General features: G+C 38.4%; 1 protein-coding gene across 3 annotated transcripts; it reads left to right on the forward strand.

The window, feature by feature from the left end:
- Nucleotides 1-1,853: 1,853 nt before the first annotated feature.
- On the forward strand, nucleotides 1,854-18,535 carry EMC4 (ER membrane protein complex subunit 4). Of its 3 annotated transcripts, none has more exons than XM_071670832.1 (4): nucleotides 1,854-2,623; nucleotides 8,592-8,803; nucleotides 9,419-9,574; nucleotides 12,308-18,535. In XM_071670832.1, the coding sequence occupies exons 2-4, from the start codon at nucleotides 8,600-8,602 to the stop codon at nucleotides 12,464-12,466; spliced, it is 519 nt and encodes a 172-aa protein (XP_071526933.1). In that variant the 5' UTR covers nucleotides 1,854-2,623; nucleotides 8,592-8,599; the 3' UTR covers nucleotides 12,467-18,535. The 3 variants fall into 3 exon arrangements, with proteins under 3 accessions (XP_071526933.1, XP_071526917.1, XP_071526926.1); XM_071670816.1 differs by lacking the exon at nucleotides 1,854-2,623 and adding an exon at nucleotides 3,676-3,801; XM_071670825.1 differs by lacking the exon at nucleotides 1,854-2,623 and adding an exon at nucleotides 3,981-4,025.
- The last annotated feature ends 107 nt before the right edge of the window (nucleotides 18,536-18,642 follow it).

Here is an 18,642-nt window from a genome sequence, read left to right on the forward strand (position 1 = left end):
CAGAACTACAGCTCCTTGTCCACAACCAGGCTCCACAGGCCTTTCCATGGTTATCCTAGTTGCTTCACATTCCCTGGTTCAGTCCATTGTTAGCAGGTTGATCCCTGTTTATCACATTGTTCCAAATCACTCAATCCCATGTGTGATTTTCACCTTCCTGCATGTTCAGGCCCTGATTGTTCAAAATCTTTTTCTCTAATTCCTTCCATCTCCAGTTTAGTCTCCCCCTCCTTGTCCCCTGTGCTTCTAACACATATATCTTCTTTGTCAACCTTTCCTCACTTATTCTCTCCATATGTTCAAACAAAATCGGCACACCTTCAGATCTTTCAACCACACATTTACCACTCTCTCTCTCTCTCTCTCTCTCTCTCTCTCATTACATACTTGGGTAAACCACCTCATCTGTTTCCTGGCGCTACCTCATTGATGCGAGAAACTGCGATCGAGTATAATAAAAATAATAGGGGAGAAAGAATACTTCCCACGTATTCCCTGCATGTTGTAGAAGGCGACTAAAGGGGGAGGGAGCGAGGGGGCTGGAAATCCTCCCCTCCCATTTTTAATTTTCCAAAAGAGGGAACAGAGAAGGGGCCAAGTGAGGATATTTCCTATAAGGCTTAGTCTTCTATTCTGAAAGCTTCCTCTCTAATGCAGGTATGGCAAATGTGTGTGTTAAATACATATGTATATTTTCATTTTTTTTATTTTATTATGCTTAACTGCCGTCTCCAGCATTAGCAAGGTAGCGCAAGGAAATAGACGAGGAATGCCCCAACCCTCCCACATACAATGTATATACATAAATGTATATCTTTCTTTTTTCTTTCAAACTATTCGCCATTTCCCACATTAGCAAGGTAGCGTTAAGAACAGAGGACTGGGCCTCTGAGGGAATATCCTCACCTGGCAAGAGTTTGTGGTGTGAGGTGGTTTGATCGAGTAAGTAATAATAGGGTAAGAGAGATGTGTGGTAATAAAAAGAGTGTGGTTGAGAGAGCAGAGGAGGGTGTTTTGAAATGGTTTGGTCACATGGAGAGAATGAGTGAGGAAAGACTGACAAAGAGGATATATGTGTCAGAGGTAGAGGGAACGAGGAGAAGTGGGAGACCAAATTGGAGGTGGAAAGATGGAGTGAAAAAGATTTTGAGTGATCGGGGCCTGAACATGCAGGAGGGTGAAAGGCATGAAAGGAATAGAGTGAATTGGAACGATGTGGTATACCGGGGTCAACATGCTTTCAATGGAGTGAATCAAGGCATGTGAAGTGTCTGGGGTAAACCATGGAAAGTTGTGTGAGGCCTGGATGTGGAAAGGGAGCTGTGGTTTCGATGCATTATTACATGACAGCTAGAGATTGAGTGTGAACAAATGGGGCCTTTGTTGTCTTTTCCTAGCGCTACCTCGCACACATGAGGGGGAGGGGGCTGTTATTTCATGTGTGGCGAGGTGGCGATGGGAATGAATAAAGGCAGACAGTATGAGTTGTGTACATGTGTATATATGTATATGTCTGTGTGTGCATATATATGTAGAGATGTATAGATATGTATATTTGCGTGTGTGGATGTGTATGTATATACATGAGTATGTGGGTGGGTTGGGCCATTCTTTCGTCTGTTTCCTTGCACTACCTCGCTAACGTGGGAGACAGCAACAAAGCAAAATGAAAAGTATATATATATATATATATATATATTTTTATATATGGGGATAGGGGAGAAAGAGTACTTCCCACGTATTCCCTGCCTATCATAGTAGATGGCGACTAAAAGGGGAGGGAGAAGGAGGCTGGAAATCCAGTTTTTACTTTTCCAAAAGAAGGAACATAGATGGGGGCCAAGTGAGGATTTCCCCTCTAAGGCCCAATCTTCTGTTCTTGATGATAATGCTGGAAATGGCCAACATGTACGAAAAAATATACACATTTCATGTTTGATTGTTATTTTCTGCATTAGCATGGTAGCACCAAGAATAGATGAAGAAAGTCTGCATTCGCTCACAATCATTCTCTAGCTGTCATGTGCAATACACCAAAACTGCAGCCCCCTATCCACAGCCAAGCCTCCAACCTTAACCTTGGCTATTTTCAATGCTTTTGATTCAGTCAATTTCAACTCATAGCACGTTAACCCCCGTATACCACATAATTCCAAGTCCCTCTATCCTTTGCATGCCTTTCACCCTCCTGTATGTTCAGGAGGCTCCAATCACTCAAAATATTTCCCACTCCATACATCCATCTCCATTTTGGTCTTCCCTTTGTTCCCTCCACTTCTGACAAATTTGTCTTCTTTGTCAACCTTTCCTCATTCAATTTCCCCATATGTCCAAACTATTTGTGGTGATATGATTACTGTTTGTGCGTTACGGGAAGTTTTGCACTCTTATTGCCCTGGCATGTAATAAGTGTAAATTTGTACCCCTTTAAAGATTTACTCTTGCACACTCTAACGTATGGCAAGTACCCATTTTATCGACCAACCTCCTCGGGAAGTATGAACTGTTGGGTGTACTGGGCCAGCTGCCAAGACCATCATTTGAACCTGTGAACGTTTTATCCAAGATGGTTCATGCATGCTTGACGGTCAGGAACTCCGAGCGCAACAGCAAGGAGGTTCATGTATGTACAGAAAGTGCAGGGCACCTGAGTTGTAAGTGAGAAAGTGCTTGGTGTCTTCTTTATGGTAGTTCATCTCAGTCATGGATGGTCTTGAAATGTGTAGACACCGGTATTTGTAGAGTTAAGTGGTGTCTAGAGCGTAGATGGTAGAGTGAGGTGTTTGGGGAGTATGATTTCTGTTGGGTTGGAGATGTTTTAAAGTACAGATATACAAAAATGTAAAGTATTATAAGTTCTTTAGTTTCCGTTTTCTATGGTAGTTATCGTTTTCTTTGTAGCTCGTGTCAGTAACTCGCAATGCTGCTGTATCGGAGGCCTCGAAATAAGATGTTGAAGAGTCGTGCTTGTTTCCTATATATTCTTTGTTGAAACTTCATGCTTATAACGGGAATGGGACAGCTGACCACCGACAAAAGGGGGAACGACCACCATCATCATATTTTATCAGGGACCAGTTGATATTTTTTGTAACGATCGATAGGGTATAAGCAAAACATGACCCGGTTAAGGCTTTCTTGTGTGAAAGAAAATAGAGAATAATTGGTTTCGTAGGCGTTTTTAGACTTGATTTTTTAGGAATTTAGGTTGCATGAAGAGGGATAGACCCAGGAAAGAATTCTACTGCCAACCCATTCAAGGTATTTTAGAAATCAGGGATACACTTAAAATTCAAAAGAGCCATGCTTAGTAAATGGAAGTATCAGAAATTATGGTATTTCACTGTAAACATGGTAGCTTATGTTTTGGAAGAAGGTGAGTTTTCATGTCAGATGGATATTTTCTTGAAGACGAACATGCCCTACAAGAATAATGTTATAGAAATTTTCTTTGAAAACTAGGCTTTATGCCATTTTTCAATTGTGTAAGTTCAGTGAAATATGTTTAAAAAAATAGACACAGGTTCGTCTTAGCTGCATTTTGCTCGTCATTCGCTTTTTTTATGCCCTACGCTATATACTCGTCAATAGGTCATAATTTCTTGCAGAATATAAGTGCATCAAAATAATGAAAATGCTTTTCATTGCAATATCCTTCTTTTAGTAATAGAGCCGATGACGTCAAATAGTTAAAGAATATATTGAATACGGATTGTAGATAACACTGGACGAACGAGACGTGACAACGCTTGAACACCTGATTTGTCAGTAAAGGATTCTAATATCTCATTACTCGGTCATGTAAGTATATGAATTATAACTTTTTTCTGTGAAGAATATAACCCCTTTGTGGAAGGCTGGGAAAATATGTTGTTATAAAGGCACTCTAGAGTAACTTCCGGAAGTGAAGTCTGTCACTACTAATAATTAGTAAATATTGTTTATTAGGTCGCTGATAAGATAGTGATGTAAAAGTTAGTGATTGTGAGAAATGCTATAACCTTTTGAGAAAATGTTGGGAAAGTGTAAGTGTACTGAATGAATCAACAGAACCCATAAGAAAAAATCTTTTCATGCATAATAGGAAAATGATTGTTTAGGGGCACCAGAAGAACGACATATGTATGCATATGAAACTTATCAGTCGTATCATAATTTTCAATACAAGTGGTTTAGAATGGGAAAACTGCTGTACTATTCCTCAGAGTAATGCGTGGTTAGGCACTCGTAAAGTGGGTAGGGCTTTGAGAATGAAGGAAATTTGGGGGGAAATCTGTGAAGTACCGCAAACTAACCAAAACAAACCCATTTTACCATATTCTACCTTTTCCTACCCTACTCTGCCTTACCTTACCCCCTCCTCCACCTATTGTGTAACATCCTAGATGCTGATATTAATCAAAGAAAGTAAAAGGAATATGCCCACTCTGTAATGAGAATTGTTCAGTTGACAAACTAGGATAGGGTTTCTTTGAAATTAGAAACCACAGGGGTGGTTTAGTGAATAATGTCATTTGCATGACCAGCTTGGTAAATGTTGCATGTACATATTCTCGGTATCAACTATAGCCACATATATAATGTACCATGTGAAATTAGATTGTACATGGGAGATATTTGTTTTTGTGTTATGAAATTAATTGAATGAATTTGAATATTGAATAATACACTTGAACATGGGGAGGGACATGGATCAGAAGTCAACTCATGGGAGTACTGAGGGCAGAAGAAATTAAGAAACTCTAAGCTAGGAGAAGAAAGTAGTGAAAGTTGTCCCATGTTACCCAAATGGGACCTTGACCTTTGGAAAAATGAGCCCCTTTAGATCAGTGTATAAAGAACAGAACAACACAACTTCACTTTTTGTTTTTCTTCATTTTGTATATCTCATTATGTCTAAATTACAAAGTTTATGGTTAAATTACAAAGTTTATGGTGTAAATCACCCCAAGATCAGTACTGAAGTCAGTTACACAGGGCAGCAAGTAATTTATGTTTCCACAGTAACACAGTTAGTTGCTCTTGTTCTTGTGAAGTTTGAAAATATACAAATATACAAAATATACAAATAGTTATATTTGAAGTACTCACAAAAGACAATAAAGATAAGTCACCCATTGAAGCTTTATAGCTGTAAAAATTGAAAAGATCAAAGACCATGCGATATTATTGAAATATGTACATTTTGACTGAAATATTATGGCCATAAACTTCATTAAACAGAAGAATGGTTAATTGATCAGTTTATCATCAGAATAGCTTTGGATGTTGAGGTGTGCTGTGTGATTTGCAATATTATAGTTTATTCTTTGTTATTGATATTAGTGATAATGGAGAGGGGTTATAATGTCAGAGAAAATGTTGAGTTAATTGATGTAAGTTTAGTTGAAACACTGGTTAAAATTCTAGATTGTTAAATTCTCACCTTAACTGCCAAGCAGTTGAGATTGATATTAAAGGTCATTACTGAATTATAGTCAAAATATACCAGTTTCACCCATGATTGAGCATCACATAACTGACAATAAACATCAACACCCAGGCAGCTCATAGAATAGCCAGTCATGCCACCATCCAACCTCCTTGCAAGCAACCATTTTGTAAGGGTTAGAACCAGATCAGCTCAATATTTGTATCTTTCTTTTATGTTTCGTGCCCCTTGAGCAGGTTAAGTGAGGTTTACATAGGTTCTGATGTTTCTAACAAGTTTCATCAACAGTGCTCATACATTTATTAGCTATACAGTTTCCCATGTACATAATCTTTTTATACTATCACTTACTTACATTGTAGAGATATACTGGACTATCAGCATGTTACATGCAGCTAAACACATGCTAAACATGTTTACATCATATCACTGGATGTTATATTTGTTCATAAGCAGCAGTCAAAACACAACACCCAACAACTACATCTAAACAAACCATTTTTTTTTTCATCAAATGTAAGGCAGATTTTGAATGTCATGGGAGTTTTCATATGTTCTTTAGAGTTGAGCAAGTGTTTCACCTGCTTTTTCCTTAATTAATTCCACATTTTCCATCATCTTTATAGCCACAATCCCTGTCTATTTATTTATTATAATTCAGAGGTCCCTTGCCACCCTCTGGGATTGTATTATTGGAGTACCTAGTGGTACATTTGTACCCTGAAATTTACCATAGTTTTAATGTTTTTAGAAAAAAGTTTAATGAAAAGTGTCCTTTATTAACACAAACTGTTTTACTTTGTAATTTGATAAGAATTTTGACTAAATGGTTGGATTTATTTTGTGGAGTGATTTAAGACTGAATAAGTATGCATACAGTCATTTGTTATCATCCTGCAATTGCAAATAATAAGAGCTAAGATTTACAGTAAATGCCTTAGCTTTGTTTTTATTAAAAAGTATGTGACTGTTAAGGTTTAGTGTTTACAAGCAGTTTTTGTATTCTGTATGCTTTTTAGCACATGTTACCAGGTTTGTTGAATATTTTTACCTAATGTTCGGAAGCAAATGCATAGAATGCACAATAAGTGCAATTGATCATAAGTCGCATGTATTTTTGATAACTTGGAAAGTAAGGAACTGTAAATCTCAGCTGTATGGAAAATTTACATGATGTTTTGATAGGTTCTGTTGACTTCAAAAAGTGCTTCATCAGCCTCAATGTTGATGATAAAAATGTTCAGCATTTGTATAAGAATCAAGGTGAAATACTGCGGTGTTGTATGTTTATTAGTTAGATTGACATAATTAAGTTTTACAGATACAAGGACACCTCTCAAGCTCAATAGATGGTCTAAAGAACTCTGCAGTTTGGAAAAAAGAACAGAGATCCATGTTATTATATACATGGCTGCAAAGAGAAGACATATGGAGTATGCTTTTGAACGTGAAAGCATCTCTGCTAGGAAGACAGAATTAGAATTATCTAGTTGGGAATAATTCCTAGGATATCAAAAGAAAATATGAGTCCTCAAAAATGTTTGAAACATTGTTCACTGCAGTGCTTGGAGAAATATAAAACATGTATGGAATGACTTCAGAAACAAAATGTACACTGGCCTGATGGTTGAAGTCAGTCCCTGATGTACTTCAAATAGATAACTACAAAAGATGAGCAGCAGCAGAGAGAGAATATGATTCAGCAAGCAAGACCTGTAGTAATCACTTCATGCTAACCCTGCCATTATAACAAAATCTCAATAATGTACCCTCCAGTTATGACACATCCATCCACCTAGTCTATGTTTACTCAACCTCTATATTTCCAAGGCATTTCAGTACAACCAGTTCAGCCCTTTGAATCATGTTTCGTATACCACCACACTGCACCACATGTTGTCCTGATATCCAACACATTGATTTACCTCCATTCTTTTTCATTCAAGGCCCAAGACTGTTATCCATGCAGCATTGCTGGAAATATAGTACCTTTAGACATAGCCATTTTTACCTTAAAAGAAACTAACCCCTCCTTCCATACACTCTTCAGTTATTTTTTTCCCACACATATTTGCCATTTCCCATGTTAGTGAGATTATGTCAAGAACAGGTGACTGAGCCTTGGAGAGAAAAATCCTGATTTGGCTCCCTTTTCTGTTTTTTTTTTTCTTTTTTTGAAAAGTAAATCAGGAGTGGAGAATTTCCAGCCCCCATTATTATTGTTATTATTATTATTATTATTATTACTTTTATCATTATTATCATATTCATCTCTACTTCTTTGGTGTCCCCACATTGCTTCACTTTTGGAACCAGAATTCTTACCTACTTTACTTTCCTACCCCAGGAACATCTTTAATGACGCTTCAGCGGTGCACAATCCTTTTGTTGTGACTTTTCACTTCACATACCTCCCAGAACCAAACACCCTACAGATGTCACCCTATTATCACTCACATTCAACAGTCCTCAAAATACTCTCTTCATCTCCTGTTCTCCTCTGCCTGTTACCACTTCCCCGTTTGCCCCTTTCTCCGATGTTCTCATTTGCCATCTTGTTTTTTTCACAGTTTTGCCTCTTTCCAAAACAGTTTTTTCTTTTTGACATTTCCTGATAGTCACTCTCCACAACTCTTTCCCTCTTTTTCAGCCCTTGCATCATCCTCTTGACCTTTTTCCACTATCACTTGTACATCTCCCAATCTTTTACACACTTTCCCTGTATCACCCATATACTCTCTTTTATCTTTCACTAGCAACTTTGTCATCCCACCTCTCACTAGCCTTTCTCCCACTTTCTGTGTGCTCACTCTTGCACATGCCAGCACTGCTTCCCTAAATTAATCCCATTCGTCACCTACTCTCTGCATACAAGAGTTTCTCTTTTGCATGCCTGTCAGTTAGTATTGCCCTCTTGCTATTCCTACTCTGACATATATACTTTTGTATGTCCTGCTCTTTCAACCAGGAATTCCCAGTCCCTGCTCCTTTTTCATCAGTCTCTACCCCAGGGATTTGTAAGATATATCAAATTTTTTCATACTTGATTGTCATTTCCCGCATTAGCGAGGTTGTGCCAGGCTACATCTTGAGACATCCATTCTCTAGCTATCATGTGTGATGCACTGAAATTATTAATGTTGAAATAATTTGATTACAGAATTAAAAATGGCTAATCGTGCTATAGCACATAAACGTAAGTGGGCGCTAGACTTGGCTGGTCGGAGAGGAGAACGAGGTAGTGAAAATCTGCCAGCACCTCCAGGATATAGAAGTTCAGTTAACCAAGTTCATGCTGAGGCTAACAGGCAAGGAGACCCTAACCTTGTTATCAAGAAAGCTTGGGACACTGCATTAAGTCCACTTAAGTCGGTGAGTTCTGTTCTTATTGTACTATTAACATTGTTAGCAAGGTCTCTCTTTTTCAGTTCTTTCTGGTATGCATAACTTACTAGATATCTTAACAAAATTTGCTTTTTTAAGTGGTAGCTGACTTAAGTTTGTGTATAATTAACAGAGTATCAACTGTGAAAGCATCTTGCTTCACAGATCATATATTGTTGTTATTATTATTTTCTTTCTTTCAAACTATTCGCCATTTCCCGCATTAGCGAGGTAGCGTTAAGAACAGAGGACTGGGCCTTTGAGGGAATACCCTCACCTGGCCCAATTCTCTGGAACCCACTCTGGGAGTGCAGGTTTTTCAGATAACTTCTCACTCCAAAGGAGTCTACATTTTCTTTTCATTGGAAGTAGTGCAGCCTTGTGCAGCAAGAGTCTTTAAAAAGGTCCTGGATAACACCTGGACTGTGTCATAGATAGTGATCCAGGAGTAATTATGAATGAATGTATACTTCTCTGAATTACATCAGATATGGATTTGCTTTTAGAAGACCATATCAAGTAGAGGAAGCTTGAAAGATGAATCTACATTGTATAAATTGATTTTAGTAACGATACAAAATTGTACTGTACTTAATTTTACAGGTACCAATGAACTTGTTTCTGATGTTCATGGCAGGAAGTAGCATAAGCATCTTTCCCATTATGATGGTGGGCATGATGCTTTTACGACCAATCAAGGCACTCTGGGCAATAAATTCCACTTTTAAGACCATTGAGGGCACACATGCTGGACTACAAGTAAGTTCATTAGTCATATGAACTGATCGATGTGCTATGCAAGAAATAGTAGGTGTTTAATTCAAACATGACATGTAATGAGAAAAATAACTAGGGAAGTTCATAACAGTGTTAATATTGCATGATTCCATAAAGAATTGCAGTTATCCAGAACAAATGTATAGTGTTGACAGTGAAGGAACAATCAGGATTGTACATGAAACAGTGAAACACTCACTTCATAGATGTTAAAGTACTGATAATGGGAGATTTCAATGGAAAAGAGAGATGAGGGAATTTGGATTCTTATGATAATAGGGAATCACTGAGACAAATTTTTGGTGTATACAGGAAAGAAAGCATACTAGGATGAGATAGACTTGTACACCATCATTACTAGCATGGATATTATGGACATTATATATGATACACTAGTTGGAAGAAATGATCATGTTATGCTCAAGTTTGATAATGTGGTAAATGAGGACATTAAAAGAGCAGAGGTAAGGCAGGAAATAAAAGGGAGATATAATCATAGAAGCTACACACACCTCAATAATTTCTGTGGTAATGTGGATTAGGATATGGAGTTCAGCAGCCAGGAACCAGGGCTTTTTGGTGAGAGGTGTTGTCAAATTTACAATGGAGTTGAAACAGGGGTACCTCAGGCTTCAAATGCAGATTGGATGGTGGATCACCTGGCAGGGATAAAGGGAATCTCCTTCAGTGGATAGATTATCTCGGTGGGAGGGAACAAAGAATGCTCGTAATAGAAACCTTTTCCAGATGGGTTGAGGTGACTAGTGGAGTCCTCAGGATTTGGTTCGAAGACCATTCCTTTTATTGATTTGTTTAAATCACTTCTCAGAAGGTATTGACTCATTTGCAGATGTTGCAAAAGTCATGAGGGAAGTGAATAGTGAGGAAGATTACATTAGCTTATAAGGGACCTAAACAGATTTCAAAGTTGGTCTAAAATACGGTTGATGAAATTTAATTAGAGTAAATTTAAAGTAATGAGGATGGGTCAAAGGAAAATATGGCCTCAATGTGATTTATGTAGTTGGAGATACGCTTCAGGATTCCTCAGGTGAGAAGGATTGGGAGTCGATATCGTCACTAACTTGTTGCCTGAGTCCAGGATTAGGAGAATTGGTAGGAGACAAATTTTCTTCTGGCAAATATTAGAATAGCTTGAGTATATGGATAAGGAAGTATTTAGCAAACCATTTGTATCCAACTTAAGGCCAAAACTAGAATAATTTTCTCAGGTTTGGTCTACACCTAGGAAGCACAAAGCTCTAATAGAGAAAGTTTAGAGGAGGGCAACAAAGTTGGCACCAGAATTGAGAGAGCTAAGTTAGAGGGAAAGGCTGGAGACATTAAATTTACCCACCTTGGAAGAGAAAAGAGTGAGACATGGCTTGATCACAGCATTTAAGATTTTGCATGAGATTGATGTCATGGGCAGTGAACAGTTCTTTGAGAGATACAGGGATATAGCAGTCAGAGGACATAATACTTCTGTAGTGTAAGAGTAGTGGATGAATTGAACTATGAGAGAGGACATGGTCAATGTAGATGGCATATATTGATTTGATAGCAGAAAATGCTCAAAAGATGGGGCCTAGTGAGTGTAATCCTCCTTCCCATACAGTCCAGACATGTAATTTTTTAAAGAGAACATGTACTGTAAATAGAGGCAAAAAGCAGCCAAAAAGTTAGTTACAGGTATTAGAATAGAAGTTTGTTTCAAGATCACTAAAGGAGTTCCTCTTGAGGTTACAGAAAGAAAGAAAAAATAGGCAAAGTCAAGCATTATCGTCTTGCCATCACAGTTGGTAATAATGGTATACATTTTAAGCACGTGTACTTAAAACTTCCATCAGCAGTTTTAGGGTAAACAAGTGATCTCTGTCATGAGGGGAGCAGAATTTTTCCCACTCCTTTGTTGACATAAGACCTCAGTGGACTTCTTATGGCATGATAAGGCATTTTGATATAGAAATAGATACAGGAAACAGTGAAACATCAGTTGAAGTTGGCAGTCATTTGCTATTGAGGACATCAATTGATGTCAACCAGTTTCAGGGTTAAGGCTATATTTGTATGATTTCACCTATAATGTTGGATACAAAGTCATGGGCAACTGTTTTACTTTGAATGAAATAAAATTCTTTTTGACTAACTCCTTTCAAATAATTATATATTTGAAGCTTACCAGGGACTGCCTTCAGTCATTATTCCAGTCTTCCTTCGAATGTGTTATGGTCATTCCACATATTCTTATTTTCTTATGGTATAATGTTACTTAGACTCAAATTTCTTTGCGAGGAATTTTAATTTTTTCTTTATTATATATGTTTCTAGGTATTACTCCAAATACTGTTATTCTATACCCAGAACATAAAAAAGAGAAGTTGACAGGAACTTGATAGATGCATTCAACATCTTCACAAATACTTCACCTTGAGTCCACAACTGACATCATTTATTCCTTTTGAGGCTCGCAAAAGGTTCAGATGCATTTCTCCACATGTCATATTTGCTTTTCTGCTCTTTTCACACTAATCTGTGTGATCTCTTCCACTATTACAAATAGCTTCAAAAGGAGCCAGTGATCTTTTGCTATTTATATTTCTTTCTGTTGAATTATTCAGCCATTAGACAGTGAACGATTATCTAGTATTATAATACTTAATAAAATGCAGTTATTGAATTATTATTGTAATCCTCCACTCTCTTCTTGTGCAGAAACTCATCTATCTCTTGGGTAACTTGGTAAATGTTGGTCTGGCACTATACAAGTGTCATAGCATGGGTATTCTTCCTACTCATGCCTCGGACTGGCTAGCCTTCCAAGAGCCTGCTATCCAGATGGAGTTTTCACATGGTGGAATGGCACTTTTGTAGGTCATTTCCAAGGATGAAAGGGTATGTCTTTAATTTAAATGATTCCCAAGCATTTTATTTATTGAAAGGATTGAAGTTCAGTCTATAAATTTTATCAGGTTTCTTGTTGCAGTATTTAGGAATCCTCTTTTGATATTGGTAAAAAACTTGCATGTGGTACGTTAGATAGTAACTTGATTACACCTGTATATATATCAGAAAACCTAATTATTTATACAAGGATGATTGTGAAATGAATCTCAAAATGATGCAGGATAAATGACATTTTGTACTGGAAAATTACGAAAAGATTATAAGCTAATGCACGAATATGAATTCAACAAAATACCATTGAAGCTATTACCTATATCCTCTTACAAATGAAAGCAGTTAAAGGTTAACAGACAGTTCAAAAATGTGAAACATTTCCACTGCTTTTAGTGTATCACTTCTTTGAATGAGTTGTTGGTTGATTAACCCTTAAACTGTGACATACATCTGATAGTTTCAACTGCATCATACATCTGAGACAAGATTCCATGCCACCATTATAAATTGTGCACAAAGTTTAGCATTCCTCAGTCAAGTCCATGTCTCATTAGGTTTCCTTACACTAACCATACATTACTCAGGCCTTTAGTAGCAAAGGACTCATCTGTGTTCTCTTCATGTACCATCTGCTTCCCCATATTGCAAGTGGTGCACAAGGGAAGTTTAATGCATATAAGAGGGTTAGTGAAGCTTAAGTTTTACTGTAAAATTTAGATAAACTTGCTTACTCTAATTCAGTGGTTCATGTGTTTTATTGTTTACATATCCTTACCAAAATATACACCATGTGAAACAAACTTTCCACCCTCTCTTAGAAAAATTGCACATGGTTCAATCCTTCACTTTCTTCCTTTCATGCTAGATACAGCTTCATCTTTCTGTATTATGAATTGGTTGGGCAGGTATCAGATGCTCCCTTGAATTCTATACAATGGCAAAGCAGAGGTTTCTTTCATACTTTTTCGCTCTTTCCCATGTTAACAAGGTCACACTAGGAATAGACAAAAAAGACCTCATTCATTCACATACATTCTTTAGCTATCACATACAATGCTCCGAACTCATTTCCCCTATCCAGAACCGGGCCTTCACTTACCTTTCCATGGTTCCTGTCTATATTTCTGATGACTCTTCCAACCTGGAACTCCCTCAATGGCAATAGATTCCAGTGCTGCTTTTTAGTCTGTAGTGCCTCACTCTTAAGAGGCCACTAGCAGAGTCCAACTCTAGTGTTTGCAGAGGCTTTTATTTTTTCTTTACCCCCATTCATAAAACTTAGTTCAGTCCATGAACAGCTCAAAGCCCCAGGATACCACATAGCTCCAATTCACTCCATTCTGTGCATGTTTAAACCCTCTAGCACTCATAATTTTCATTCTGTCCTTCCATCTCCAGTTTGGTCTCCTTATTCCTATCTCATCTACTGACACATATATTGTCTTTGTCAGCCTCCATATGTCCAGACATTTCGGCACCATCTTCAGCTTTCTCAGTCATTCTTCTTATTACCACAACTTTCTTCTAACCTTTGCATTACTTAATCAAACCACTTCACACATATTGTCCTCAAAAATTTCATTTCCAACACTTTCATATATAGCCCATACCTCATTCATGAAGCATTGTTGGGACTACTATACCTTCAAACTTAACCATTTTTGCCCTCCCTTGTAACAACCTGTCTCCACACATTCCTCATTGCTCCCAGAAACTTTGCCACCTTATGACTAAATTATTCCATTTCCTGGTATGTCCAGTCCCAGACATCTAATACACTTCATAATCTGCAAAGCCTCCCCTTTCCTACTCGCACCTCAATAAATTCCTGTCCCTCAGCACTGCTAAATTCAGTAATCTTACTTTTATTTACATTTACTGTCTACTTCATATGCTCGCACATTCTCTCATACTCGGATGCCATCTTCTGCACTTTCTCAGCCAAAACAGCCACAGTCCTTTGTCACCACCAAAAAACTGACTCATTTCCCAGGTTTCCTCACTCCCCACAGATTGCATTCTCACCCCTCTCTCCAAGACCCGTACATTTGCCTCCCCCACCAACCCATCCATGAACAAATTAAACAGCTAAAGTCACATCACACCCCTACCACAGACCCACCATCACCTAGAAACATTCATTCTCCTCCCTACCTACTTGCATAACTGCCTTACCCTCTTGATTAAACTTCTCACTCAGTGCTTCGAATGGCTTTCCTTCTACACCATATATTCGTAACACCCTCCACAAGTCATACCTATCAACCCTTTCTGTAGATTCATAAATGACCCATATAAATCCTTGTTTTTCTAAGTATTTTTCATATACATACTTAAAATGTGTTGAAAATACTAATGAACCAGTAGTCACCCCATTTCTTAAGAAATTTAACTGCAATACTGGTCCCCCACCACCACCACAAAAAAAAAAAAAAAAGCATATTATTATTATTGTTATACTTTGTCGCTGTCTCCCGCGATAGCGAGGTAGCGCAAGGAAACAGATGAAAGAATGGCCCTACCCACCCACATATGCATGCATATACATACACGTCCACATACAGCACATATATATACCTATACATCTCAACATATGCATATATACACACACACAGACATATACACATATAAACATGTACATAATTCATACTGTCTGCCCTTATTCATTTCCATCGCCACCCCACCACACATGAAATGACAACCCTCTCCCCCCGCATGTGCACGAGGTAGCACTAGGAAAAGACAACAAAGGCCACATTCGTTCACACTCAGTCTCTAGTTATCATTTATAATGCACCGAAACCACAGCTCCCTTTCCACATTGAGGCCCCATAAAACTTTCCATGGTTTACCCCCAACGCTTCACATGTCCTGGTTCAATCCATTGACAGCACATCGACCCCAGTATACCACATCGTTCCAATTTGCTCTATTCCTTGCACGCCTTTCACCCTCCTGTATGTTCAGGCCCTGATCACTCAAAATCTTTTTCACTCCATCTTTCCACCTCCAATTTGGTCTCCCACTTCTCCTCGTTCCCTCCACCTCTGACACATATATCCTCTTCGTCAATCTTTCCTCACTCATTCTCTCCATGTGACCAAACCATTTCAAAACACCCTCTTCTGCTTTCTCAACCACACTCTTTTTATTACCACACATCTCTCTTACCCTTTCATTACTTACTCAATCAAACCACATATTGTCCTCAAACATCTCATTTCCAGCACACCCACCCTCCTCCGCACAACTCTATCTATAGCCCATACTTCGAACCATATAACATTGTTGGAACCCCTATTCCTTCAAACATACCCATTTTTGCTTTCCAAGATACCGTTCTCGACTTCCACAGACTTTTCAACACTCCCAGAACTTTCACCCCCCTCCCACCCTATGATTCACTTCCGCTTTCATGGTTCCATCCACTGCCAAATCCACTCCCAGATATCTAAAACACTTCACTTCCTCCAGTTTATCTCCATTCAAACTTGCCTCCCAATTGACTAGTCCCTCAACACTACTGTACCTAATAACCTTGCTCTAGTTCACATTTACTCTCGGCTTTCTTCTTTCACACACTTTACCAAACTCAGTCACCAGCTTCTGCAGTTTCTCGTCCGAATCAGCCACCAGCGCTGTATCATCAGCGAACAACTGACTCACTTCCCAAGCTCTCTCATCCACAACAGACTGCATGCTTGGCCCTCTTTCCAAGACTCTTGCATTCACCTCCCTAACAACCCCATCCATAAACAAATTAAACAACCATGGAGACATCACGCACCCCTGCCGCAAACCTACATTCACTGAGAACCAATCACTTTCATCTCTTCCTACACGTACACATGCTTTCCATCCTCGATAAAAACTTCTTACTGCTTCTAACAACTTGCCTCCCACACCAAATATTCTTAATACCTTCCACAGAGCATCTCTTTCAACTCTATCACATGCCTTCTCCAGATCCATAAATGCTACATAAAAATCCATTTGCTTTTCTAAGTATATCTCACATACATTCTTCAAAGCAAACACCTGATCCACACATCCTCTACCACTTCTGAAACCACACTGCTCTTCCCCAATCTGATGCTCTGTACATGCCTTCACCCTCTCATATAATTTCCCAGGAATACTCAACAAACTTATACCTCTGTAATTTGAGCACTCACTCTTATCCCCTTTGCCTTTGTACAATGGCACTGTGCAAGCATTCTGCCAGTCCTCAGGCACCTCACCATGAGTCATACATACATTAAATACCCTTACCAACCAGTCAACAATACAGTCACCCCTTTTTTTAATAAATTCCACTGCAATACCGTCCAAACCCACTGCCTTGCCGGCTTTCATCTTCCGCAAAGCTTTTACTACCTCTTCTCTGTTTACCAAATCGTTCTCCGTAACCCTCTCACTTTGCACACCACCTTGATCAAAACACCCTGTATCTGCCACTCTATCATCAAACACATTCAACAAACCTTTAAAATACTCACTCCAACTTCTCACATCACCACTACTTGTTATCACCTCCCCATTAGCTCCCTTCACTGATGTTCCCATTTGTTCCCTTGTCTTATGCACTTTATTTACCTCCTCCTTGCATTTTATTCTATGCAAGGCTTTCAACACACCACAACATCACACACCAACCCAGCCCATATCCTCTACACCAAATTACTGTTACTACCTCCCCATTTAATGGTGTTCCTTTTTCTTTATATTACAGTTACCTTTCTTCCGAAACATTCTTGAAATTTGCTGATACTCGTTCGCCCCAAATTTCATATGCCGTTTCAACACCTGTTGCTTCCCCTTGTACATTTCCCAATCACTTGCACTTCTTCCCTGTTAGTATTGTCCATGCAGTACAAACAACTTCCATCATCTTATTGCCCACTACCCTCTCTCATATGCTTGCCTACATGCTTCTCCCACACACATCAGCAATGCTTATCTAAATATCTTCCATTCTTCACCCACTTCCTTTGATATGTTTACCCTTACCTTTTGCAATTCCTGGCATTTCTTCTCCAAGCTACTTAGCTTCATCACCCTCTTCTTGCTCACATTTCCTCATTTAAGGAATGCCTACTTACGATGTTCCCTAACCCATGTATGCTTGTTTATCCTAATTCTCATTTGTTTTAACTCCTGCATCTTCCCCTCCTCCTGCACATCTCTATTATTTGCACTCTGTAAGAATTGCAATTTTACTCCCTTGTTCTACCCATATTTACCTGCCTGCCTTCTTTCATACATGCCAACGTGGCTTTGCTAAATATTTCCCATTCCGTTCCGTGTTTACTCTCACCTTACATTATTCCTAATCTTTCTCAATGTCTGTTTCTCCAAGTAAGTTCACTTACTTTCACTTTTCTAGAATCCTCTACAAATCTTCACACTTGCCACTAGCAGGTAATTATAGGACATCCCACATGTTAGTTAATATGCAATCCAATAATGCCTCTTATCTTTTCTACCCACCCACATATGTATACCCCTTTTGCTAAACCAACAACACAAGCTGATTGACGTTCATGTTCATCTCGCTGAATACCCCCCATATACTCCACTTGTATTCACATTACTCAATAGCATGTAAATCATGTACTCACCTGCTTCTCGTCTTTTTTGTCATAGCAGGGTACATAAGCAATATTTAGCCATTTCTCATAATTCATTTTCATTCTTACCCACAATTCTTTTTTCGAGCATGGTGCAGTTGCCTGGTTTACTTGTAGCCACAGTTTAAGGGTTATGGTTAAGTTCATAAACTGTACTTGTTCCTTCTGTGGAGTTAAAGGATGGTAGGAGAGTAGATTCTTGAAATTACAGGTATGAGCATGTGTTTTACATAACATTCATCAATTGTCTAGTGTAACATTACTCTTAGCCTTTAAGAACATTTTAATTATTCTTGTTGAAAACATTGTTCACAAATCCGTTTATATGGTTTTCATTGCCTCCATTCTGGTATCATAAGAATGTATTGTCTAGTAAGGAATTAAGCATTGTGCATTAAAAGGTTTGTAATAATCTTATTTTGTCTATCCCATTTTGAAATATATGCCATTAAGTGAATGTCTGTCTGCAGCAGAGGTGTGTGATTATCCCCATTGTTTATGGATGGGGTGGTTAAGGAG

Source organism: Panulirus ornatus, chromosome 2 (assembly GCF_036320965.1).
Source record: "Panulirus ornatus isolate Po-2019 chromosome 2, ASM3632096v1, whole genome shotgun sequence".
Classification (NCBI taxonomy): domain Eukaryota; kingdom Metazoa; phylum Arthropoda; class Malacostraca; order Decapoda; family Palinuridae; genus Panulirus; species Panulirus ornatus.